This window comes from Heterocephalus glaber, unplaced genomic scaffold (genome assembly GCF_053883595.1).
Source record: "Heterocephalus glaber isolate CG9 unplaced genomic scaffold, H.glaber_assembly_v1.0 deba00001097, whole genome shotgun sequence".
NCBI lineage: Eukaryota > Metazoa > Chordata > Mammalia > Rodentia > Bathyergidae > Heterocephalus > Heterocephalus glaber.
The window spans coordinates 1,370,462-1,396,858 of NW_028258191.1; the positions used below are offsets into that span (position 1 = coordinate 1,370,462).

Consider the following 26,397-nt stretch of genomic DNA (forward strand, 5'->3'; position numbering starts at 1 on the left):
GAAATACAACTGGAGGAGTAGTGCCCCATGTCTTCACTGAAAGTTTTTTGTCTTGTCAATGATGGGAAAAGTGGCTAAAGATGTTATGTTGAGGAGTTGGAGTGGGCCTTTCATTTCATTTTTGGGGTGATATGTAAGATTTGTAAGGGTCCAGACCTGGGGAGGAACCAGGATAGCCAAACAGATGGCTGTAGACATGGAAATACAGAGCCAGCAGTCTTTGGCTAAGGACAGATTAGACTAGTTCAGCAGGGAATGTGTTAACTTTAGAGTATTGTGGAGATAATTGGGAACTTCCAGGAGAAGCCATGGGGGTACAATTGTGGTGCCCAGAGGAAAAATAAAGAGGAAGGTTGAGTCAAATGGCATAGGGAGGGAGAAGGGAGATGTTTACCTAGGACGACAATGATGAGAATGAGCATGAGAAATGAATCCATCCCTGAGACAAAAGAAATTTGAGTTGGAGTTCTAAACAGAATGTTTAATGTCCTTACTATCAATCATTGTACAGGAGGAGGTCAAGAAGGAAGGAAAACAAAATTCTATCTCCTCTGAGGAGAAGTCATACAGAGTGCCCTGGAAAAAAAAAGATCCTCTATCCAGGTAAGATAGGACTTGAGAATGGAGGTATGAGGGTGAAATCAAGTAATATCAAAGCAGACTGAGTGAAGAAAGTAAATAAAATGACAAAACACAGAAAAGCAAGGCATTTATATATCTTCCGGAATTAGGGTCAGCCTGAAGGAAGTAGGGGAGATTTGTGATTTCCACAAGGAGGAGTCAGGCAAGTTGTCAGGTGGGCACAGTTTCACCCTAGATTGTTGAATCCACTGAGGAGGGTCCCATGGACTAAGAGCCATTGGGGTATTGTAGACAACCAGGAAGGGTTCTCTCCACTTAGGCTGAATGGACTGGGGATTTAAGTCTTTTATTAAAACCCATTTATTAACCTGACTATTCTTTTTTCTTTTTTTCAGTTTGTAAAAGATTTGACAAGTTTCACTTAAGCGCAATACACCTGAAAGGAAATCACAATGAGATTTACATCAAGGCCTCAGAATTTCATACAAACACCAAGAGCAAATCCTAAGGTATTGATTGGTATTGCGTCTCAATTTCCCCATTAACTTAAAAAATAAAAAAGCTTAAACTTACGTGCCTTACAGGTTATTAAATGAAACTAGAATTAACAAACATGCCAAATGTTTCACTGTAATTTTAGACACAGCTCCTATATTGAATTTTACAAAACAGCATGTCTTTCAACATGCTTCCCAACAGTGTTCCATGTGATACGGTATAAGAGCAACATTTAACGTAATTCAGCTGCTTTAACCTAAATGTGCTTACTGTTTAAGTACATCCTACAGTGTAACTACTTTGAGAAAAGCTGAAAAGTGTTTAACAGTTATAGTTTACTTAATCTTGATGTTACATCCTGGATAACTTGTGTTCAAAAATACTGAACCTTGAGTCTTTAACAATCCTCATTTCCTGAAAGGAGTTATCATAAATTTCAATCTTGGATTGCAAAAACTGTTAAACTAAGATTTGTTTTTTCCTTTAAAAAAAGTTGACCAAGAGTCAGTGATCAGGATCAATTACATTCCCCACCCACCACTCATACTGGACATGCTAGACACCCCTCCCATTCTGTTCACACCCATAGATGCTCGGCTTCCACTACTGTAGTAGCTGCTGTTCACTGCTCCTTGGCTGCCTATGCAATGTTTGATTGAAAAATCACTGGAGTTTTCCTCTAAAACTTGGTCATATCCGCTCATGCTGGTCTGGCCGCCATAGCCACCTCCGTAGCCACCCCTCAGCTGCTGGCTGGCTGGGCCACCGTAACTGGACTGGTTTGACAAGCCCATGCCTCCCATCATTTGGCTACCCTAAGCACCACCACTTGCTCCTGCTGTAGAATTCAAGAAGAGTTCTACATATCTGTGTTGCATATTTGCTTTATCTTTTGACATAGCTGCAACAGCATCTTTGTGAGTTGCAAATTCAACATCTGCTTCACCAGTTACTCTCCCATCAGGACCAATCTCAGTGTGTACTCTCACAGGGTTGAGCGGTGAAAAAAAATTATAGATGTCGTTCTCAGTAGCTCGGTAAGGTAATCCTCGCATGTGTACACAATGTCAAAAATATGGAACGCTTCACGAATTTGCGTGTCATCCTTGCACAGAGGCCATGCTAATCTTCTCTGTATCGTTCCAATTTTAGTATATGTGCTGCCAAAGGGAGCCCAACCTGACTATTCCTGTGAGACTGCATGTTAGGAAAAGTCAGGAAAATGTTAGCAGTGTGTCCTATGTCTTTTTGGACCTGCAGTAGGACAGGGAGGTAGTCTCCAATGGGATTACATTCTCAGCTGAAATGTGGCCCAAGTAAAAAGATGAGGCCATATAAAAGCTAAAATGGACTGTATGCTGGGAATGGAGCTGATGTAAATGACAGTAGGGAAATCCAATCCTAATGGAGTTGAAGCGTGAGCCTAGTAAGGTGAGTCTTAAGAAGGCCATTAGTCCATTCTACCTTTGCAGATGACTGAGTCTGGTAAGGAGAGTGAAGGTTCCATTGTATACTGAGTGACTTGAACATCTCCTAGGTAATTTGACTAATGAAAGCTTGCCAGTTGTCTGATTTGATAGAGGTAGGAAGCACAAACTGAGGGATATGATTATTTAGGAGCAAGTTAACAACTGCTGATTTTTTAAAATTTTATTTTATTTTTTATTTTTGTGGTTCTGCGTATCGAACTTAGGACCTTGCGCTTGCGAGGCAAGTGGCAGAACCACTGAGCTAAGTTCCCAGCCTGTTACTGATTTTTTTTAAATGAACTTTATTGATACACAACCCAAATGCCCGTGACTGGATAAAGATGTGGTTTTTGTATAAAATGAAGTACTACTCATCTGTAAAGAATGGTAAAACTAAAAAAAAAAAAATGATTAAACTAGAGACATTTTAGACATGTAAAGACATTTATAGCTAAATGAATGCATATTGAAGCCATACTCTTAAGTGAAATAAATAGGACACACGTGTAAATACCGAATTGTGTCTCTGGTTGCAGAGGACTGTAGTATTGATTATGCCCAAGACAGGCAGTGAAGAGTTAACCCCATAATTCGCTTGTTTGTAGAAGTGAGTGTGGCTGAAGCCTATGTGCCAAGGTCAGAGTAGCTCGCACCCAAATTCTGTTCCCACAACTAAAACCTTCTGACTAGAAGGACAATGTTCTAGTTACACCCGTATATTTTGTCTATTCTGTTCCTAATTCAAAAATGCTTTGTCTTGTCCTTTATGACTCTTGTTTACATTAATTTCCATAAAAAACACTAGTAGCTTGCCTTTACCCCAATTGTTTGCCAATAAAAGTCAGTGCCTGGGACTGTCAAGGGCCGTTGTCAGTTGCACCAGCATTGGTCATCCTGGCTCCCCACTTTTTCTCTCTTAGATATGTCTCAGTGTATTTTTTTTTCCTCAGGCCTGCATTGTATACTGGGACCTGACGACAGGGGTCTCTGGCACTGGTGTGACAAACTGAAAGGAATGTTACTGATTGTTGAGTATTGATTCATTTTTGAGTGTTGATTTTGTAACCTGCTATGCTACTGAATTTGGTGATTAATTCTAGGAGTCTTTTGGTGGAGTTATTGAGGTCTATGTGGAGTATCATGTCATCCACAAATAATGATAATTTAACTTTTTCCTTTCTTGTCCTTTTTCCTTTTATTTCTTTCTCTTATCTAATTTCTCTGACTTATATTTCCAGAACTATATTGAACAAGAGTGGTAATCGTGACCATCCTTATCTTGTTCCAGACTTTAAGGTGAAAGCATTCAGTTTTTGACCATTTAGTATGATGTTGGCTGTTGGTTTGCCACAGATGGCCTTTATTGGATTGAGATAAAGACCTTCTAATCTCATTTTCTATAGGGATTTTAACATGAATACAGTGTTGGACTTTGCAAATTCTTTTTGTGCAAGATCATGTAGATTTTTGTCCTTGGTTCTTTCAATGTGGTGTACTACATTTGTTGATTGTGAATGTTGAACCATCCCTGCATCCCTGGGATGAATCCTAGTTGGATATGGTATATGATCTTTTTGACGATTAGATGCATTGTTTGTCATTATCTTATTGAGGATTTTTGTATCTATGTTCATTAAGGAGATTGGCCTGTAGTTCTCTTTTTTTATTGTATCCTACTTAGGTTTTGGTGTCATGGTACTGCTTGCTTCCATGAATAAATTTGAGAGTGTTTATTCCCTTTCACTTTCATTAAAGAGCTTGAGGAGTAGGTGCATTAGGTCTTCTCTAAAGATCTTGTAGAATTCAACAGTGAATACATGAGTACCTGGCTTTTCTTTACTGGTAATTTTTTATTACTTCTTCAATTTCCTTGATAGATATTGGGTTATTTAGAATTTTTATATCTTCTTGATTCAAGTTTGGCAATTCATATGTATCTAATAATTTGCCCCTTTCTCCTAAGCTGTCCATTTTATTAGAATACAGGTTCTCACATTAGGTACTGATGATCCTCTGGATTTATGTAGGTTCCATTTTGATTTTCCCCTTTCTATTGCAAATTGTGTGGATTTAGGTAATTTGTTTCCTTTCTTGTTTGTTTGTTTGTTTTTGTTTTTGGTACCAGGGATCAAACTCAGGACTTTCTAATTTGGAGAAACTCCCATGTGCAGCAGGGAAGAATACTTTTCTATTGTTGTAGGCTGGAACACTCTGTATATTTACTAAGTCCTTTTGTTCAGAGGTTTGGTTCAGCTCTGATACTCATTTGTTGATTTTTTTCTCTCAATGTAGTGGGCTACTGAGGTCCCCCATTATAATTGTATTAGTGCTCATCTGATGTTTTGTATCCATTGTTTTTGTTCCATATAGTTGGAGGTGCTGGTATGTGATGCATAAATATTTATGATTGTTATCTCTTCTTCTTGGATTGTTCCCTTAACAAGTATAAAGTGACCTTTTTCTGTACAGATCATTCCTGGCTTGAAATCCACTTTGTCTACAAATAGAATAGCTACCTTTGCTTTATTCCAGGTTTTTGTCACAAGGAGTATTGTTTTCCATCCTTTGGCTTTCAGTCTATTATTTCTTTTTTGAGTAAAATGTGTTTCTTGTATGCAGCATATTGTCTTGATCCATTCTACCAATGTGTTTCTATTGATTGGTGAATTGAGCCCATTAATATTGATAGTTATAACTGATATGTATTGACCTATACTTGTCGTTATATTTCTTTCTTGTTGTTAGTTCCCTTAGTTTCTCTTCTATTTAATTGCTTGCTTCACCTGGTGGATTTATTCTATTGAGATTCATGGAATTGTTGCATTCATTGTCTTTTTCTGTAGTGTCCTTCAGAACTTTTGTAATGCTGGTTTGGTGGTCATGAATTTCTTTAAGTGTTCTTTATCGTGGAAGTGTCATATCTTGATCAATACTGAAAGATAATTTTGTGGGGTACACGAGTCTGGGTTGGAAGCTGTTTTCTTTAGGGCTTGAAACACATCACTCCAAGCTTTTCTTCACTTAAGGGTTTGTGTTGAGAACTCTGCTGTGATTCTGATGATTTTTCATCTATACTTGATTAGTTTGTTTTCTCTAACAGGTTTTAATATTCAGCTTTTAATATTTTGTGCTCATGTTGATTTTCTGCAATCTTGAATATTATATGCCTTGGTATAGTTTTTTTCTGATCATGGCTAATTGGTGTTCTATATCCCTCATTTATCTGTATATCAAATTCTTTTTCTATGCTTGGAAAGTTTTCTGCTATTCTGTAAACAGGTTTTTTATATTTGTTGTGCTATCTTCTTATTGTTTCTTGATTCCAATTAATCCTATATTAGTCTTCTTTGAATAAGTTAACAGCTATTGGATTAATTTTTCATGATCCTTTACTATTTTTAAGATGTTTTTCATTTGATGAATTCCAGCTATAGCCCCATCTTCTAGATCTGATATTCTGTCTTCATAATGGTTGATTCTGCTGCATATACTTTCAATAGAATTTTTAATCTCCTGAATTTCTATTAGAGTTTATTTTATGGAATCTAGTTCTTTTCTATGTTGGGAATTTTTGGTTTGCATGTCTGTCCTAAGCTTCTCTATTTTTTTTTTTTAATCTGTACCTACTCTAGATTTTAACCATTTCCTTCATTATGGTCATCATCTCTTTAATTACCTGTGTAATTATTTTTGTTTTGTTTTTATCAAGAGATTTATTCATCTGTTTTATTCCTCTCACTGCTACCATTTCAGAAAATTCAGCTGGGGGGGCTTTTGAATCCTCCCACCTCACTGTCCCCTGGATTTGTCTTGAGTGAGTTGTGGGTTATATCTTGCATCTGTATTATCTCATTGTGTATTTTGTTTTGTTTTGTTTTCTGCACTAGGGCTTGTAAATTGCTTATAATATGTAGCTTTATTATTGAAATCGAGACCTCTTTGGGAAATGACTACTTTTCAGAGTAGTCTTTTAGGCATAGCTGGTTTTTGGCTTTTGATTCTGTCTTGGAATCCTGCCTCTTCAATTTATTAGGATTGAAAATTTGCAGCCTGTTTGCCCTAGCACCCAGTTCTTTGATACTGAATTGTAGTATTGTTTGTGATGCCCAGAAGATATAGGTTTGGACATAAGAAGAATCAACTGATCATAACAACTATGTCCCCTTGGCCAAAGTAGTACAAGCAGTAATAACAACAGCATCAGTCACAGAATGAGTAAGGCCAAACTGTGATAACTAATAATTTGCTACCTTTCACCATGCGTACAAGACTTATAGTTATATAACAAAACAAAAGAAAAATCAAAAAACTATGTACCGTAAATGTTCACTCAATAGAGCAATTTTATCTGAAGTGGAGAAAATTTAAAAAGAATAGATGAAAATAGAGAAATAAAAAAGGACAAAGTGATTAGATGCAAGGATGAAGGACAAAGGAAAACTACCCAAGTCTCAGGATACTGGAGAATAAGACAGGAAGGAAAGAAAGAATAAACAAGAACAAAACAAAACCAAGAACTAAAAACAATGTTCACCCTCATGAAAAACCAAAACAATTTAAAAAACCCCAAATGAAAAAAAAATTTCTTTTGAAGCAAAGAGAAGGGGAAAAAAATAGAAATTTCTTTGTGATTCCAAGCTTGTGTTTATCCTCTAGGGTCTGTTAATCTGCCACATTTTTGTGGCAGTCCAATCTTTCATTGTTGACTTCTTTTTAAATATAGTTGTGTTGCTTGAGCTCTTTTTACATCTAAATTTTTCCTTCTTTACATATGCTTTATCCACCTGCTATTCAAAGAATTATGGTAAAATTCCCCACTCTTACTGTGAATTTTTGCTTGTTTGTTTGTTTGTTTGAACACAGGGTCTCAATATATAGTTCAGGCTAGTCTCGAACTTACTGTGCAGCCCAGACTGGACTTAACTTGCAGCAGTCCTCTAGCTCCAGCCACTTAAGTACTGTGATTATAGGTGTGCATCATCAGGCCCAGTTGTTTTTCTTTTCATTGCGTCAATTATTGCTCTACTTGTTGGAATTATGTTTTGAAATCTTTTGGATTTTTATAGCTGAAACTTTTTAAATGAATTGCCCAATTATAATAAAAAATCCCTTTAAACTCAGTTTCTAACTCTTCCTTTAATATTTACATGTATGATCCATGTAATTTTTTATAAATATTTACATGTGATCTGTGTAACTTTTTTTCCCGGTACGAGGGACTGAACTCAGGATCTTGCTCTCGTGGAGCAGGAGCAGCACCACTGAGCTAAATCCCTGGCCCTAGTTTTCTTACAGTTAGTGTTTACATAAAATGTTTTATTTATTACTTTATTTCACCCTTTCTTTGCCCCTGTATTTAAGATATATTTCAAGCAGTATATAGTTAAATTTGGTTCTTTTTCTTAGACTGGCTTTTATTAAGGTTATCTAATCTACTTACTGTAGGTACAATTACAGATATCATTGCTTTGATATCTACCAGTTGCTTTCAATTGATCCACTTCTTTTTGTTCTTTTTTTCTCCTTTTTCACCTGTATATTATTAATATTGTTATTAATTCACACTGGTCTCATTTTTTTGATTTTTAACAGCTTAACTTAGCATTGGGAATTTTTATATCTTTCCTTGAATATGTGAGTTAACACATTTAATCCATTTTAGAAAATTCTTACACATTATCTTTTCAAATATTGCTTTTACTGCAATCTTTCTCTTCTTTTCCTTCTCACTTGGATTTCCTCTCTTTATCAAATCCAATGATGAATGTTTGAGCATTTTCCCAAACATATTTCCATGCCATCATTTTAAGTAATATTAATATTCCTCTATATGTAAATAAATTGTTCACATGATCCTCACCTGCAAATCCAACACCTTTATCTGCCTTTTTGCTATTTTTTATTTTGTTACTTTGTAATGTAATGACATCTCTTCACATATGATGTGTAGTTTACTGAATGCTATGTCTCTATATGAAATAATGAGTCACTTTAGACTTATTTTGTTATAATTGAAAGACTTTCTCTTTTGTTCTAAGAGACTGGAGAGAGGTCTGATAACCCAAGTACCTAAACCCAACCTATAACTAAGCTGGAGTAAGTCTGGACTCAGTTTAGAAACAGTCTTTTATCAAACTCTCCACTGCCTCAGCTTCTGTGGCCTGGGATTTCAGGTATTTTAGTGGAGAGATGGGTTGCGCATCACCCAAGAGAATATCAATATATCCACTCTGCTTTCCAAGGTCTTGGAAATAGCTCTTTGAACCTCTGCACTTCAAAGCAAATACAGTGCACAGTTAAGGAGAAACTGGACATGTGAGAGAGGCTCTCAGTTCTCCATATTTGTCAGTGCAGCTAAGTTTAATAAGGCTGGCTTCTGTGTCCCAACAGCAGTCCCCTCCTGGATAAAACCAGATTGTGTACCATTCGCCCATCCATTGGGTCAGGAAAATCTCTTAGAGGACAAGAAACAGTAGAACTTTGATTAAACAGTGAAAAGATCCCACTCTGAAAGTTTATCATATTCATTCTCTGCTGTGTCCACAAATGTCAAATACCTTTAATATTTTTGTATTTCTGACTTTTTAGATTGGACCCAGTAGAAGCATTATTAATGGCTGGCTCCATCATTCTCCATGGGAACAGAAATCTAGGCTTTTATTCTCTGCTTCACTGTTGCTTATATTGTAGTCACTGATGTTACTTAAACTCTCTTTGAATTATTTCTCTCACGTATGAAAACAAGGTTGGAGTAAAAGGCACCTATAATCCCAACACTCTGGGATACTGAGGCAGGAGGATCTCAACTTTGAGTCCAGTCTGGATAATGTAGTAAGTTGGTGAGATTCTGGTTCAAGATAAAAAATAAAAAGGATTAAGGATGTAGCTCAGTGTGAAGGCTTTGTTCATTCAACATTACATACCCCCAGAAAAGAGAGACTAATAGTGACATGCATATATCTGGATGGTCTGTTCAACTGTGTTCACAGTGGAAATAAAATCTGTCTCTGTTGGGATCTCGAATTAGAAACATGTACCTTACCCCTAAGAACAAGAATCCCAAAATCCTTAATAATAACAAGATTTGACAGAAAATGAAAGCACATAATATATATGTTTGAGACAACAATCAACACTCTATGATTTCTCATGCAATCTGGCTGGTATCAATATCGTTTGGTATTTTCAATGATCTGAGGTTGCCTGAATATCCTAAAAATAAACATCAAGAACTGGAGTTCGCCCCTCTTAATCATCAATCCATTTCCAGCACTGAAAGAGTGTATCAACCAAAACAATTTTCAAATTTCTTGGATTCTTGGCTGCTCCCTCTGGTTTCTGATGAGCTCAGCCAAATTCCTAACTTCATTTCTGTGCTCTAATATGCCTCACTCCCAGGTGAATGACATTAAACTCTGTGTTTTTAAAGAAACTCATTCAGGTGCTGGCCCAGAAGAGCATCTCTAAGATCTCATTCCATGAAAGATACGATCTACTCAGGTTACGGATTCTGATATTTTCAGCATACTTTTCTCCCTTCCTAAACAGAACCCTGGAAGTCAAAAGTTAACTCTAGTGGAATCTTCTCCACAGCGTCTACCAGGGACTATTCACTAGATTATTTTGCATTTAATACTATTCTTATTTTTCAGTCTTGCTGATCCTCTCTGATCATTTTTTATTTCTGTGGGAATCCAGAGCCTCTGCTGCCCTGGAGCAGTGTCTCATATCCAAACCAGCAGCCTCTGCAGCCCCAGTGTGGCGTGTACTCACTTCTTGGCTCAGTTTTTCCCAACAGACCAGAAAACCAACCTGATTTCCAGTATAAATGCCGCACTGACATGATTCTGTCTCCTCAGAGAGCCCGCAGCTCCATCTTGTGGATGGGGGCCATTGCTGTGCAGGAAGAGTGGAGATTCTTCACCAGGGCTCCTGGGCCACCATCTGCGGTATAGGCTGGAGCACGAGTGATGCCAGTGTTGTTTGCAGACAGCTGGGCTGCAGAGTGGCCCCCATTCCCATAAATGCTAGTATCTTTGGGATTAGACCAGACTCCATCCAGCTGAATGGCCTGGGCTGCACAGGAGAGGAGACCCATGTGTGGCCGTGCCCGACCTGGAGCTGGCGGCAGCACAACTGCAGTAGGTGGTTGGAAGCAGGAGTCTTCTGCTCAGGTATGGTCCATACTTAATGCCCTGTGGGGCGAAGTGAGAGGTCCAGGAGGTGGGCGTCTGATCTTGGTCAGAGGAGATGGCTGGGCTGTAGACTGAGAGGCCCATCCGTCGACCCTGAGTGCTCACAGCAGCTGATGACGATGGCCTTCTCTTGCTTTCCCAGCATGAATTCCCCAGTGTTGTTCGTTCCCACTTCAGTGGTCTGATCTGACAAGATAGTCCATTCTAGTGTCTTTAAAATTAAAATCAACCTATGTACTTGTGTTTCTATAATTAACCCATAATTCAAAACATCTGCAAATTACCACACACTCCTTTGGCAGCAGTCAGACTGATGGAGGGAGGGGTGAGGGTGAGACTGAACATCACCCAGTGGCATCGCAAGTTTCTGTGTGTGTAACATGAAGCACCGTTTCACACCGAGTGGGTGTGAGCCACGGGGACAGGGTCGAATGGACACAGAGACATGAATATATCACTGCAAATGTGCAAGTCTCTTTTTAGAATGAGGCTTCAGTAGAGTTCATTCTTTGGCTGGAATGGTCAAAGATTTGTGAATGAAAGACCCCAAATTATAAATTCTTCCTCCATCAGTATTAGAAACCTTTGTCAATATATTTTTCTTTCAAAATGATGCATATAGAAATTCCAACTTGTGCCAGAAGATTGGATATACTGCCAGGTCACACATTCCTGGATACAATGGAGTCTTCATTGTGTATTTATTATGAGACGAGACAACATAGTTTATCCATAATGGCTTTAGGGAAATAAGAGAAATTTGGGAATTTTGAAAATGAGAGTCCCTTGAAATTGTTCAAGAAGGTAGAGAAGCTTAAATTACTTGCAGAAGGTTTACAAAGGAGCTACCAAAAGCACACATGGAATTTTTGAGCAGCACTGAGGTCCCAGGAGTAGCCTGGAAAATGTCCTGTGCACATTTGTGTGAACTCGAAACATCTACTTGTAGAGAAGAATGAATTATAAGAGGGACTCAAGGTTGAGGAGTTAAGGTTAGAATGAGGGAAGAGAGGATCCCAGTGATGAAAATTTTGAGGCAGTTGCCTAAGAACACAGGGTGTCTGTGCAGCACAGAGCAGACAAATACCTCTGGCTGCACTTTTCATTTGATCTTAGGTGTGAGACATTCATGTAAAGCAATAGCCTTTGGCAGGGGCGATATTTCTTTCTTTGCCCAACCAAAGCTCTGATGAACCTTCCAAAATGACTTAAAAGTTTCTGTTTGTTTTTTCTCCACAAGATATAAAGCCCCCCCCAACACACAAAAAAACCATGATCATTGACTTTATCTGATTTACACTCAGCACTTACCAAAGTTCTTGGTATTTCTTAAATTTGAAAAGGTGTTTATATTTTGAAACAGGACACATGGAACTGAATTCTCAATATTGCCTTCAAATACTTGTCTCCTACATAAAAATGAGTGCTGTGCTCCTGTGAAGCACACCCTGCGTTGTGTTCATCATTTCCAATCAGAGCCATCCTGGCCAATGTCCCAGCCTCCAGCCACCATTCTGCTTTGCTCCTTGCTGTGCTTTAATTCCAAAGGCAGGACTTCTTAGCTTTCAAAGGTGACTGGAGCCTGAGTACAGCATGAGTTTGTTCATCAAAGAACACTTGTTAATACTTACTAGTAGCCTTGAAATTACCATTTACCAATGTAAAGACACAGAGGATATTGGAGAAGTAAGACAGTAATAGAGAGTTCTAGGAAGGGAGGGGCCATAGAGAATGGAATTTGACCAAACAATCTAAAGGACAGAGAACATTCTTTGCTTAGAAAGAAATATTCCTTCCAAACTTTGCTTGGGGAATCACACACATTTGTGCCACTTTAAGAGTACATTCTAAAGAGACCTTTTGTTACCATGTTCCAAACACACATCAGACACCTAAAGTTCGTTTTAGTAGCAATTCTCCAAGTTACTTAGGCCAGCATAGATAAGTTACATCTTCTTTGTACTCAGCCTATGTATCTTATTCCTTGCCCAGAGTAATAGTGAGTGATTATCTTATAATCTATGATGCAAACATATGACATTATGTCTCACAAAATCTAATATTTAGAGTTTTTTGTTGACTTTAGCTTTTTCTGTGTGAGTCAGCTGGGGTTTCTATGGAATATAGTTAATGTATTTGATCCACATTCAGTTGTCTTTGGTAAAATGGCTTTTCCTTTGTATTCCTCATATATATATATGTATATGTATCTATATATATCACATATATTCACACATTCCTCATATATATACATATACACACATCAGGTATGTTTCTCACATCAGAACAGGAGGATTGATTTCCATTGAAAGGACCACCATTTGGACAGAAGTCATGAATGTAAGCCCAGCTTTTAGTCTGAAATGTGAAAAAAAGTAGTGGTGAATGCAAGAAAGAAATTTATTCACAGTATCTATACCAGGAAAGAGCAGATACCAGCATCCTTAGCTCTGTATTCAAGGAGCTAACAAGAGATGTGGATTGTATATAAAATGAACAAGAGCAGAAAGAAAATAGTATATATCATCATATTGTCTTGTTCTACTTAAATCTAGTCTGTCATAGTCAACGTTCTGTTGTTCAGAGCCTTTAGAGTAATAAAATGTTGGTGCCACTGGGTTAGATTTGACTCTTGTCATAAGCTGTGTATTGATTAGACTTGTTATTTCTGGAATCCAGGGTGACAGAGGGGAGTATGACTCAGGGAAAGAACAAGTCAAATGTACTGGGTGGAGCTTAGTGGGAGATTTTGTGTCACTGGGGCACGTCCTTGACAGGGACTCTGAGAGTGAGATTTTTTTCCCTCTCCCTGTGTGGCTCTTTCTTTGCCTCTGTTTCCATTCTCATCAAGTAAGTCCCTAAACACACCTCTCTGAAGGCACTAAAAACATCATGTGTAATGTCATCTCTTACTATAATATGCACACATGAAGATTCTATTACATCCAATACTGATCTATTAGCACTTGGATAATTGTCTCTCCAAAGTTTGAATTTGCATATTTGTTTTGAAAGAAAAATATTGAAGATATTGTGGTAAATATAGAAGGAGAACATATGATCCAGGCATTTCATCCACAGTTCTTTTATTCTCACCTAAGAGCTATACTTATGTCTGAATTTATAATAGTCTTTCAACTTCACATAAATCCGTAAATTTGTTGCAGCCTATCCTCTGTGCCCATACACCTACTAACCTAGTGTAAAACAGTGTCTCATGCTATGTACATAGAAACTCAATTCCACTGAGAAAAATGCAATCTTATTCTTGCCTTTTTGATGACAGCCTTACTATCACGAAGGGCCTGTGGGTGAAGATTTGCAAGTGTTTTGAATTATAAGAAGATGGTAAAAAGAAAAGTGAGGAAGGTTGATTCTAATTGGAATACTACTAGACTATAGTATAACTAGTGTATCACCAGTGTGCTAACGACTGATGCATCACTATGAGACCTGGTTAGATCAGGAAGACCAGGGAAGACCACTAGAGAGGAAAGAAGATCAATTCAGACTTGTAAGAGTGCATTAAATGAGTTCCATCATCCTTAGCTGCTTTGAGTAGTCAGGACCTATGGACAGACTTCTGAGTACTTTAAAGCCCACCCACTTCCTACTCCCCAGGCAACAAAAAAATCCACCCCCCCCACCTACACCTCTCCTGCTTCCTCCCACCCTCAGCTATTCATCCTCCTTTCATCCCACTTCTCACTATATTTTTCCTTCCTCCATGATTTTTTAGTTTAAACATTTTAATGTCTCAGTTGTGTCTTATGCCAAAATTCTTTCCAAAAATCTTGAAGTTTCAGTGTTTTTATTGTTAAATATTGTATTAACCTTAGTTTTAAGTCAGCAGTTCTGTCTTCAGTTCTGTCTAAAATGTTTTTAAACCTACTCTGTAATTTTTGCTTCTAAACACTTTATTGTCAATTGGAACCTGTTTCTTTGATTTTTTTAAACAATTTGGTGTTAAAGATTTTTCTATCTTTTAAATAATTTTTCTCCCTATATGTATTTTTTCCAAAATTCACTGTTCATATTTAAACTTCCATTCTGCTAATTCCAACATATTTATCATGGATGTTTCTGCTTCCTTTGATCTTTTTTTGTTGGTATGTCATGTGATCTATTATATGTACATAATATCTGATTTGTATTGGATACTAGAAATTCTATATGAAATTTGAGTAAAAGTTGATATATTTTCTAACACTTGAAAGATTTATCTTTGATTCTCCTATGTATGTTGTAGAGAGAGTTGATGATTAATCAAATACTTAAACCCAACTTAGAGCAGAGCAGGAACAAGACGTGGTTGCAGTTCTCAGGCAGCCAATTGAGCTCTGCTTTGCTTCTTTTCCTAGGCTGACCTTTCAGGAATTTCCTTGTAGAAACAGGATGATTGGGTTGTCCAGTACCCAAGAGAATAAGAGAATATCTACTCTTCTTTCCAGTGTCTTTGACACTGGACTTTGGCCTCCTGCCTTTCACAGTTTCTATGCTAAGCAAACATTACAGGAGAAAACCTGCCCTGGGACAGAGGCCCTCAGGCCTCCAATTTTGTCAATACAGGTCCATGTGACTCCAGAGCAGACTGTCTCTTTTATCCTAAAGACATGGCAGTCCCATGTTGCTTGGAGCCTAGATTCTGAGTCCTTGGCAGGAGAACTAAATTGGAAACTTCTCTTCAAGTAAAAGAATCTGTAAAACGTTAGCTAAAATTGAAATGATCTCCGCTCTTTGGAATTTTATATTTTTGATTTGTTTTTGATGTGTTAGGGATTGTACCCACTTCCTTGCCCATACTAGGCAGAGAATCTGCCACTCAGCTATCTCCCTACCCACTCTTTAGAATTTCAACACATTCGGGCTATGTGAATCCACAGAAATCTAATATTTTCAGTATTTTACACTTCCAAACTTTTAGTTGTAATCAATAAGAGCATTGGTCTACTGTGAGCTCCTCCATTCTTCATAGGAGGAAGTTCTTGGTTTATTTTTTCCTATCTCACCATTTGCTTAACGTGTAAAATTATTGGATATTACATAACCACTGCTTTTATGTATAAAGAGGATACTAATGGAGGGGCACTGGCAAGATCTTTTTAAGTGTTTACACAAGAATAATATAGTCTAGCTCTGATGGGAGGTAGATTTAGAAACATTTAATTTCCCACCAGAAAATTAGAAACTCCAGTCTTGTATAGATAGTAACAACTGCTGACAGGAAGTCAAACAGAGAATGGATATGTTTGTGGAAGCTATGAACTTTCTATGATTCCTCATGAAATCTGGCCAGAGTTACCATTATTGAACATTTTCCCTCATTTGACGTCACCCAGTCTATTCAAAAATGGGAAAATTGTTTGAAAATAAGTATCCAGATCTAGAATCTGAAATCTTGACCTGTAAGTGAAATGTTCTTAGAGAAACCACAGCCTCTCTCATGATCCACTAATTTTAAACACTTAATGGCTGAGGATTTTGATGAGCTCAGCTAAGTTCCTGACTTCGTTTCCTGTGCTTTAATATCACTAACTCCAGGTATATTACATTAAAGTGCTTTATAAGAAATCAGCTCAGGTGCTGACCAAGTATAGTGCCTCTAAGTACTCAGTGAAATACACTATCTACTCAGGATAGGGTTTTTTTTGTTGTTGGTGGTTTTTTGTTTTTGTTTTTTGTGGGTTTTTTTGGACTGGGGATTGAACTCAGGGCCTTCCACATTGGAGACAGGCGTGGTGCCACTGAGCTAAATCCCTGGCTCAGGAGTTTTGTAACATTTCCAGTATACTGTTTCTCAAAATCTATACAGAGCCCTGTGAGAAGTTTATCTTTTGTAGGAATGTTTCAGCACTCTCTATCTGGAAATATTTATTGGATTGTTTTCAGTTCACTTCCATTTCTGTTTTACAATCATACTAATGTTTTCTGAACATTTTCAATTTTGTAGGAATCTACACCATCTACTCCCCTTATGCAATGGCTCCTTGTCTGGCTGAGAAGGCTCTGCAGTCTGAATGTGCATTCTACCCAGTTATTTGTTGAGTGTTTCCCAAGAGACCAGAAAACCAACCCAATTCCCTTTAGGAATACAGACATTGACATTGTTCTTTCTTCCCAGAGAGCCCTCAGCTCCGCTTGGTGGACGGGGGCCATCGCTGTGCGGGAAGAGTAGAGATTCTTTACCAGGGCTCCTGGGGCACTATCTGTGATTTCTACTGGAAAAAAAGCGATGGCCAAGTGGTGTGCACACAGCTGAGATGTGGAGAAGCACTTGATATTATACATAGTGCTCACCTTGGGCCTGGATCAGGGCCCATTTTGATGAATTTGCTGGACTGTACAGGAGAAGAGACCCATGTGCGGAAGTGCCCTTCTCTGGGCTGGCCCAAGGCCTTCTGCGATCACCAGCAAGATGCAGGGGTCATCTGCTCAGGTATGGTCAGTACATTGTGCACTGTATGAGTGAATGGAAAGTTCCAGGAATTCAGGTGTTTTCTCTCTGAAAATAGAAGATGGATCAGCTATAGAGGCCTGAAAAGTCCATCCACAAACCATAATTCCACAGAGTAGCTGTTAGACTGGACTTCCCTTGCTCCTATAGTATTGTCATCTATTTTTCTTTCCCAGTTCAGTGGTTTTATATGACAAGATAGCTAATTCTAATGCCTTATCATAAAATCAACCTTCGTAATTTTCTTTTTAAAATTTACTCTGTATAAGAATGAATATCTGGAAATAAATAAATGCACACCCCCTTTACAGCAATGTATCTGTAAACATAGGACAAAAATGAGTCTTTTTTCTTAGCTGAATTGAGTGTTTCCATAGGAACAGTGTGAGGCAATGTTGCATACCAGAGTTTCAGGTGCATAGGCACAAAGGAATCATGCAACTTTCTAGTGATCCATGAATTTCTTGTTTGGTTTAATCCTGTTTCTTGTACCAATAACCCAGTATTCTTAGCTTTTTGGCTGGAAGTATAACATGTGTACCGAGGGTTGATCAAACCCTAAACTACCTTTTGGGGGGAGTGAAGAAGAATAAAAGAAAGAGACATAGACGATTTTCAAGACATAAGGGGCAGACCAGGAGGAGACCTGCCTCTGGTTGACAGACTCAAGTAAAACTCCACAGCTCACCCACTTTTATTACCCAGTGAGAAATCGGCGGAGTAGGGTAGCATACATTTCATGGAACAGCAACTATAGGGTATGGGTGCATAAGGATGAAGTTAATGAGGAATCATATTTTCTCTATACCCAAATGCCTGTATACTGACAATTGTCTTAAGAAGATGCTGTCCTGCCTCAGGAGTGCTGGGTTATCAGCATTCTACCCATAGCCAGGGGACATGCAGCCTTCCACATACTTCCCTCTTCCTGAGGCAAGATAATACCAATCTCCAAACTGAGATCTGAATTACATAGCCTAGTCTCCCAGCAGTTCCTCTTTTGTGTGTGTGTGTAATCCAGCAGTTGAAACAGCATGACTTGTGGTTGAATGGCATCTAGGTGTGTCTGGTTTGGCTTCCCCTGCAGGAGACTATAAGCAAAAATATGTGATAGAAACACATTAATATAATCGAGCCAATGTAAAATCCAAAACGGGCTTTAAGACAGTTCCATGGATTAAGCTGATCAAGAGTATCAGCAAATTTATCTCAATCCTGAATTTGTTTATCAAAAGTTTGAGTTTGTTGAAACATTGATAATATTTCCTTTTGCAATGTCTCCAAATCAATAGTCACATTACTATGTATAACACCCTGTATATGCCTTTTTATATGCCCCCAAGGATGGGTAGATTGGTTACACATGAGAAGAGTTATACAATACAGAGTACTATTAAAATGACACTGAAGACACTGTTGTTTAATTGTAGGCTTTCTATGTGGTCTCCCACCCACATAACAGTGGTCTCTAAAATGCTGATTTGTAACTGTAATTTTGCACCAGTAGAATGTTGTATATTCCAAGCCTTGTCTGAAGTTCTGGTCCAGTTGTCTACAAAATGAGTATTCTGTGTAGAGTGAGCAAAATATACAGCAACATTAGAAATTAATAATACCATAGAAACAATTCTACCGATAACCAATCCTAAGGTCCTTTTAGTTTGGTGCTCAAGGTAATCAGTCAATGATTACAATAGGTAAATAGCAGGAGTACTGGGCCAGGGCTTGGTGAGATTTACTGGCACCCAGACTCCTGGCATGCATTCGAAGACTAGCAGGGTCTTATTACTAAGGCTTCAGTTGATACACAGTGGCTCAGTGTATACTCTCTGTACATTAATGAGGTATAATTCCACTCAATAGTTCTATATATAAAGACATAATGGTTATAAGTACATATGGAAAACAATGTAGACATTTTTCCGAATTAGAATGTTTGGGGTATTTGTAGTAAATTTAGCCATATGCTCTTTCCACATCTAACCACTATAATAAAGACGGGCCAGTTTTCAAAATATTTCCTGAAGGGGTCTGGGTCTGCCATTAACAGTGGCCTTTGATAATGGAAGTCTCAAATTGGACTCACGCCTTTCAAGTTGTCCTTCAGCATCAGAATATAAAACAGAAGTATTTTTTCCAATATACTAACCATCTGACTGTATGCCAAGCTGAATGATTATTGTCTTTTCCTACTAATTTTACTCAGGGGCCCCAATCTATAAACTCAATTGATTTAGGTGCATTCCTTTTGAGGAACCATCTGTAAAGTAAGTCTGTACATCAGAAATGGGGTTCAGTCCGTGTAATCTGAAGTATTATACAAGATTGTTTTAGAAATAATTGAAAGATAGAGTCACTAGGAAAATGATTATCAATTTACCCTATAAAATCAGTGAAAGCAACCCATCAATAAACATCTTGTTGTAATAAAATTGAATATTGAGACAATTCTATGGGTAATGTAATCCAAGGAGGATCATTACCAAACAATTCATAACAGTGAGTTCTCCCAGCCACTATCACTCTTGCCATTTGTTCAGTATATAACTGTAAAGATTTTACTATCTGATTAGGAAGGTATAGCCAACCAGTGGGGAACAATTGAGAGCTATACAATTGTCCTGAGAGTCCAATAGGAGAATGAGGTATATCCACAACATAGAGAATAAGAGGTTGGTGACCATTAACCCCCGATATACTTGTCATTCCCATAACATTGTTTCTACCAACTGTAATTCTTCCTATGCCTCAGGCGTTAATTGTTGTGGGGAATTGATCTGAGGATCACCTTGTAAAGTATGATAGGGATGTTTTAATTGATATGTGGCAATACCTATTTTAGACCAAATCCAATTAGCATTTCCCAATTATTTTTGAGAATCATTTAAAGTCAATTAACAATTCTGTCTTATTTTTATTTTTTGAGGTCTCACTGTCTGTTTTGTAAGCAAAGTTCGTAAGTAGAGATAAGGGCTAGAGGTCTGTACTTTGTCAGGAGCTATGCAAAGAGCATGACTTTTAAGGCCCCTCTTTACTGTAGCAAACAAAGCATGCAGCTACATTTTTGTTGCCATTATATGTCATCCATATAAGGAACAATACAAGCTTGAGGATATTTCTTTAGATCAGATTGTAAGGCTTAATTTACAAAATGCTGACACAGGGTGGGCTGTTTATCATTCCCTGAGGTAAAACTGACAACTGGTATCTACTCATAGGTTCTTTAAAGTTAACATTGGATACAGAGAAAGCAAAATACTAGTGATCAGGTGCGTGTAAGGGAATCATAAAGAAACAATCTTTACGATCAATACAATCAATGGCTGCTCTGGAGAAACGGCTGCAGGAGATAGGAGACCAGGCTGTAAAAGCCTCTATTGGCTGTAAACAAGCATTTACTACTCTTATATTTTTCATTCTTTTATTCGTACATTTTAGGTGTACAATACATTTACATTTATCATTGGGTGCTTGTACCTGTACATGATGTATCTTATTTCCTATTTTTCCCCCATTACCTGTGCGCCCTTCACCCCTTCCACCCTTCCCTATTTACACAGCATTTACTACTCTTAAGTCTTGTAATAATCTCCACTTTCCAGATTTCTTTGGAATCATAAACACAGAAGAGTTCTAGTGTCTAGTAGATGGTTCTAAGTCCCCTAATTGGATTTGTTGTTGCACTAACTAAGGTAAGTGCTTTGGCTTCTCTTTATTTGGTGGCCACTGATCCACCCAGATTAGGATATCTGTTTTCTACAGAAGTGGCAAAGCCTTCCTGAGGAGAGACGCATAAATGACCTCTATGGAAAAGGGCACTGATATCCTATGTCTGCATGGTCTGACCTGGGAGTAACTGACAGTGGCTTGGAATTACCTTGCAAATATTTTCTGAACCAAAATCCAATTGATACCCCATCTTTTCATAATTTGTTTTACCGTATTAATAGGATCATTAGTCGGCATAATTCTTCTTTCCTTTAAGAGATCTCGGACTCTGTGTTTCAGGGGTGCCAGTTACCAAGGGCAGATCAGATCCTCAGCTACCTTTTGGGAAAAATGACGGGAATCAAAGAAAGACAGAGACAATTTTAAAGACGTAAAGGGGAGGCCAGGAGGAGACTTGCCTCTAGTGGACAGACTCGAATAAAACTCCATGCATGGTTGGCCCGCTTTTATTAGCCAGTGAGAAGTACAGGGGGAGGGGTACCATGCATTTTATGGAACAGCAACTATACAGAATGGGTGCATAAGGATGAAGTTAATGAGAAACCAGATTTTCTCTACACCCAAATGCCTCTGTACTGACAATTGCTTCAGCAGATGCTGTCTTGTCTCAGGAGTACTAGGTTATCAGTATTCTGCCCATGGCAAGAGGCATTGGCTTCCCAAATATTTCCATCTGCCCAAGGCAAGATAACACCAACCTCAAGACTATAAGGTCTGAGTTGCTTAGCCTAGTCCCCAACCCAAAGGTAGATATTCTGAGTCAAATTTTCTTCTGTCATTACTAAAAGCATTCTTTCTTCATGTTTCTTCTAACAGTAAATTTAAAAATTCACATGTGGGAGCAATATGCAGCCATGTGCTGGCAGGTCAATATGAGATGCAATAAAATCTTAATGTGTAGTAGTACAAGAAATAACATAGATTCTACAGGATGACTTCAGTGATATATGAGAAATTGACTTTGAGAATTATTTGATAATAATGGGAACAAATGGACAAATGTAATTTTTGCAGATTTGGGTAAAAGCCAATATTAGATCTTGGGTTGGCAGCAGGCACACACAAAGTGAATGTAAGGATTCTGTGAGCAGCGCTGAGAACCCACATGTAGTATGGAAAATATTATAGGCACATTTGTGTGAATTCTGTACATACAGTTTTCAGGAGGGAGAAGGATTTGTAAGAGTGACTCAGCACTGAGGAATTGAACAGGTCAGAACGGTAGGAGAAAAGGTCTGTGATGAGGTCTTACTGAGATACTTACCCAAAGACGCCACGGTTCTGTATAACAAGACCAGGCAAGGATAACTCTGACAGCAAGTTTCATTTTACTTTAAGTGAGATTGAGTCACATAAATCAATAGCTTTTTCCAGAGATAATTTTTTTGTTTACCCAATTCTCTTTTAAAGATGCAAGTGGGTTAGAAGGGTTTGCTTGATTTTTTTCTCCCCAAGAGGTAATTTTCCCACAACAATGTGTCATTTTTTCCCTGTTCTTATATTTCTGGCACTTGTCAACATTCGGAAACTCTGAAAAGATATTGAAGAACTGAATATAATAGCATGGAAATGGAACCTCATCATTGTCTTCAAATACCTTTCTCCTAATTATCAGATCTGTGCAAAAAGCTTAGTTATACCTCCTTTGAAGCCCTCTCTCCTGTTTTATTTTTTTCCCTAAATATAGGCTGTTTTTACTCATTCTTTGTCCTTTTGTGACCATTCATACTCCTTGCTGTGCCTTGATAGAAGGTCTTTAAGTCCCTCTTGCTTTCAGAAGTGACAGGAAGTTGAAGTAAATGGTACAGAGCAAGTTTGTTCTTCAAGAAATTTACTTGGATCTTTGTGGATCTCTGAGTCCTCTAGAACCACATCTGATGGAAACACTCCTAGCCTCTCAGTCAACAAAGTGCTCTGTCCAGGATAGAATAATATGAACCAGAAGTGATGGACGAGGAAACATGTATGTGCAGCAAGAAATGTTATAAGAAGAGAAACCAAGAATTAACAGGGTGAATAAGAGTTACAAATATGGACAGGTTAGAGAAGACAATCCTGATCACAGGTGAAGAACAAGAAGTGTGATCTTGTTAAACATGATGAAAATCAACCTGCTCCTCCTTACTTACCTGGAAAACACAGCATTAAAGCTCAAATAATGAGCACAGTTGAAAGGTGACATTGTCTCTGACCAAAAGAGCCCCATGTGAAAGATGACCTGTGAAGAATTGAGGCTCTCCCAGGCTCAGGCCCAGGTATAGAAAGAGCAACTTCCTGAAAGTCTGGGCCCTGCATCGCTCCTGTGACTCCAGTTGGTGTTCTCAAATGTGAACTCTGTTTGGAAAATGGAGGTCCTTTGTGGGAGGGAGCACCTAGGAGTGTGTGATGTGATTCATATCCATACTAAACCGTGAGCCTTAAGGAAGAGTTCTTAAGTCACCTGGAATGCAGAGCTGCCACTGGGAGGCATAAAATGGACACCAGGCACTACATCTCACACGCTGTAATCTGGAACAAGTCTCATAATTTCCCAACTTTGTCCTCTCTATTATAAAATAAGGACAAATTTTTTGAGCATCCCAAGTGTTATTGGTAGTTTCTACAGCATGGTGACCTTTCGTTACATTAAAATAGACCACTCCCAGATGATATTTATGACATTGCAGAATAAAGATATGAAGAGAGAGTTTGAGGAAGGGGTGACACTGAGAATATGTTTAGGATAAACAACAGAATGTCACAGTGCCTTATTTGCTTAGTAAGAAATCAGCTCCAGATCTTTTATCTGTCCACCTTTCAGCCACTCCAAGAGTAGGTACCGAAGCACTTCTCCCTGTCATGTACCAAACACACACCAGGTACATCCAGCCCTTGGAGTCTCAGTACTTCAAACTTTTCAGACCCTGGAAAAGTATCATGTCGCTTCTGGCCTAGGTCTGAAGGCCTTCTCTTTCTTGACAGAAACGATGGTATATTTCAATCTGTTCTAGTTCATGAGACAGAAATCTGAATTCATTCCCTAGAGTACATGATGGAATTTCAATATATAGGGTTTGTTGTTCCTTTTAACTCTTGTAATCTGTTCTGTTGGAGTTTCTGTACAATATGATTAAATGCATTAAAAGTACATTCAGCCAGGGGATTTAGCTCAGTGATTCCGCCGCCGGCCCCACAAGCACAAGGACCCGAGTTTGATCCCTGATACCAAAAAGTTAAAAAAAAGAAAAAGAAAAGTACACTCAATGGTTTTGGTAAAATTCCTTCCCCTGCTATTCCTTAGGAATAAATATATATATGCACATCATTTCTGTCAGGCCAGGCAGACTGGTTTACAGAAAGCACAAGGGGCTGGACAGCGGCCGGCAGTGGGAGCCCAGTCTTCTCCTGCAAATGCACCCATTCTGCCTGCTGTGTCAGCTCAAGGTCAGGAGGAGCTGCAGGTCAGCGCCACATGGGCTCTGCCATGGCCCTGGTGTGTGCAGCAACTCTGCTTATGTCCTTCAAGGAATATGTAGATGGCTCCAGTCAGAGATAGAAATATAGATGGTACTTTTCATACTAATATAGATGGCTCTGGAGAGCCCAAATTCTGTTTTACCTCTCATGACTACATTCATGGAGTTGAGAAATTAGTGGAACTTTACTTCTTACCAGCAATCCCAGCTTCTGCAGATGGGAAAATGTTCTTACCATGTACTGTCCATTTGCATTTAGTTGTCACAATTGAAAGAACACGTAACCAAGGTAAAAAGCAAAAAAAGTCACTTATTTTCTTTGCTTCTTTGTTGTTGTTTTTAATCACTGCATGTTCACTAAAGTAAACTTCTCTCCTAGTAGAAAATGCTCTGAAGGCAGGCATGGTGTCTCCTGTCTGTAATCCCAGCACTCAGAAGTCTGAAGCAGGACAAAATTGGAAACTGCTGTGGGACAGGTGATTAGACTGTGAGGCTTCTTTGTCCTCTGTGAGGTGTCAGAGCAGAGGACTCATTAATCTGCACTGAAATATCTCAGATGGAGCAGAATCCTTACTCCGCACAGTGGAATGGACTTGACATGGTGCACATCTTTATTTACTGTTTATATTGAATTCGGAATCATTTTCTAAAGCCTCTCACTGATGCCCTGACCCAACGTGACTGCTGTCCTTAGAAGAGGAGAAGAGACACAGAAACAGACACAGAGACAACAGCCACAGGAAGACAGAGGCAGGGACGGAAGTGCTGCATCCACAAGCCAGGACACCCCCAGGACGTCAGCGCCAGCAGCAGGAGGAGGAGGAAAGGATGATGCTCCCCTGGACCCTTCAGAGCAGGAACCCATCTTGCCGACAGTTTCAGGTCCATTTTTTATCCTCCAGACTCCGAGACAATAACATTATTTTTTTAGATCAAAAATGTATGGCTTCCCCCCCAAAAGAATAAGAATATTTCTATTACATTACAGAAGTGAAAGATCTTCATCAATGTGGGAATTTGTGACCCGATCAGATGACATACCAAAAGATTTATGTCTACAGAAAAGTTGTATAACAGGCCTTCTGTAGATTCACTGTGTCATTTTTCAAATAAATTTTTTCTTCATGTTGTATGATTCACTTGACATTTATAGATTGAACTTTTGTAAAATTTACACAATGGAAAGCAATATCAAGTAGGTGCCTGATTTTGTTACCTTTAAAACTATACCTCAGTTTTTTTAGGACTATAAAAATCTACCATATGTTCTGAATCTTAAATACTAACTTCTTGTGTGTATATATAGATACGTGGATAAATTCACATAAACACACAGGACTTTGAGTCTGTATTTATATCCTGCTTCAATGCACTCTGCCTGTTGTCACATAGTTCTTGTCCTGCTTAAGTATCTCATGCATATCCTATCCCCTTAAAACAAACCTGTATTTTATAAATATCCTTGTAATTTTCACACACATTTCTCCTTGTGAATACTAAAATCTCATCAAGAATTAAAGAGAATTAGTACCAACTTGAAAACTGAATTCTTTTGTATAAAATATATGTTTTCCTTCTACAAAATCTTTTGAAACTATCTTTTCATTGATAGAGCAAGAAATTTTCAAATTTGAAAAATGTGGTAACTGTTTTAACCTAGTTTCCACATCGTTCCTATTATTTTCATAAGTTCAGTAGAATAGTCCTAATTTCTGTCAAATATCTCTTCCTTTGGGGAGGTAATTTCCAGGACGGGCACTGTGTGAGATGCTGCCCTCATTTTCCCTCTCCCTGGTCGCAGGGCTGGTCAGTCAGCCTGGGTGGGGTCAGCAGAGTCTCTGTCCAGAATTCACTGTGAAGGGTTTCTGCTCTGGTTGGGAGGAGGGAGCAGGATCAGTACTGTCCCTGTCCCTGCCCACAGTTACTGATGGCTGATTTCCAGGATGCACTCCAGATCTCACCCCTTTAAAGCCCTTAGGCCCTAAAGATAAATCATTTCAGTTTGTCATTTTGGA

The 26,397-nt window shown here is 38.4% G+C and overlaps 1 protein-coding gene, 1 non-coding gene and 1 pseudogene across 2 annotated transcripts in view; 1 reads left to right on the plus strand and 2 right to left on the minus strand.

The window, feature by feature from the left end:
• Nucleotides 1-1,344: 1,344 nt before the first annotated feature.
• On the minus strand, nt 1,345-2,147 carry LOC147828419 (heterogeneous nuclear ribonucleoprotein H-like; annotated as a pseudogene).
• A 2-nt stretch (nt 2,148-2,149) lies between these two features.
• LOC147828420 (U6 spliceosomal RNA) lies at nt 2,150-2,256 on the minus strand. The gene has a single exon (XR_015450841.1). It is a non-coding gene; the product is annotated as a U6 spliceosomal RNA (small nuclear RNA).
• Nucleotides 2,257-2,484: 228 nt separating this feature from the next.
• LOC101700055 (antigen WC1.1-like) overlaps nt 2,485-26,397 on the plus strand; it is a 54,583-nt gene continuing 30,670 nt past the window's right edge. Inside the window, 3 exon segments of the mRNA XM_087210044.1 lie at nt 2,485-2,506; nt 10,409-10,723; nt 16,866-17,180. Of these exon segments, the coding sequence (XP_087066170.1) occupies nt 2,485-2,506; nt 10,409-10,723; nt 16,866-17,180 (652 nt within the window).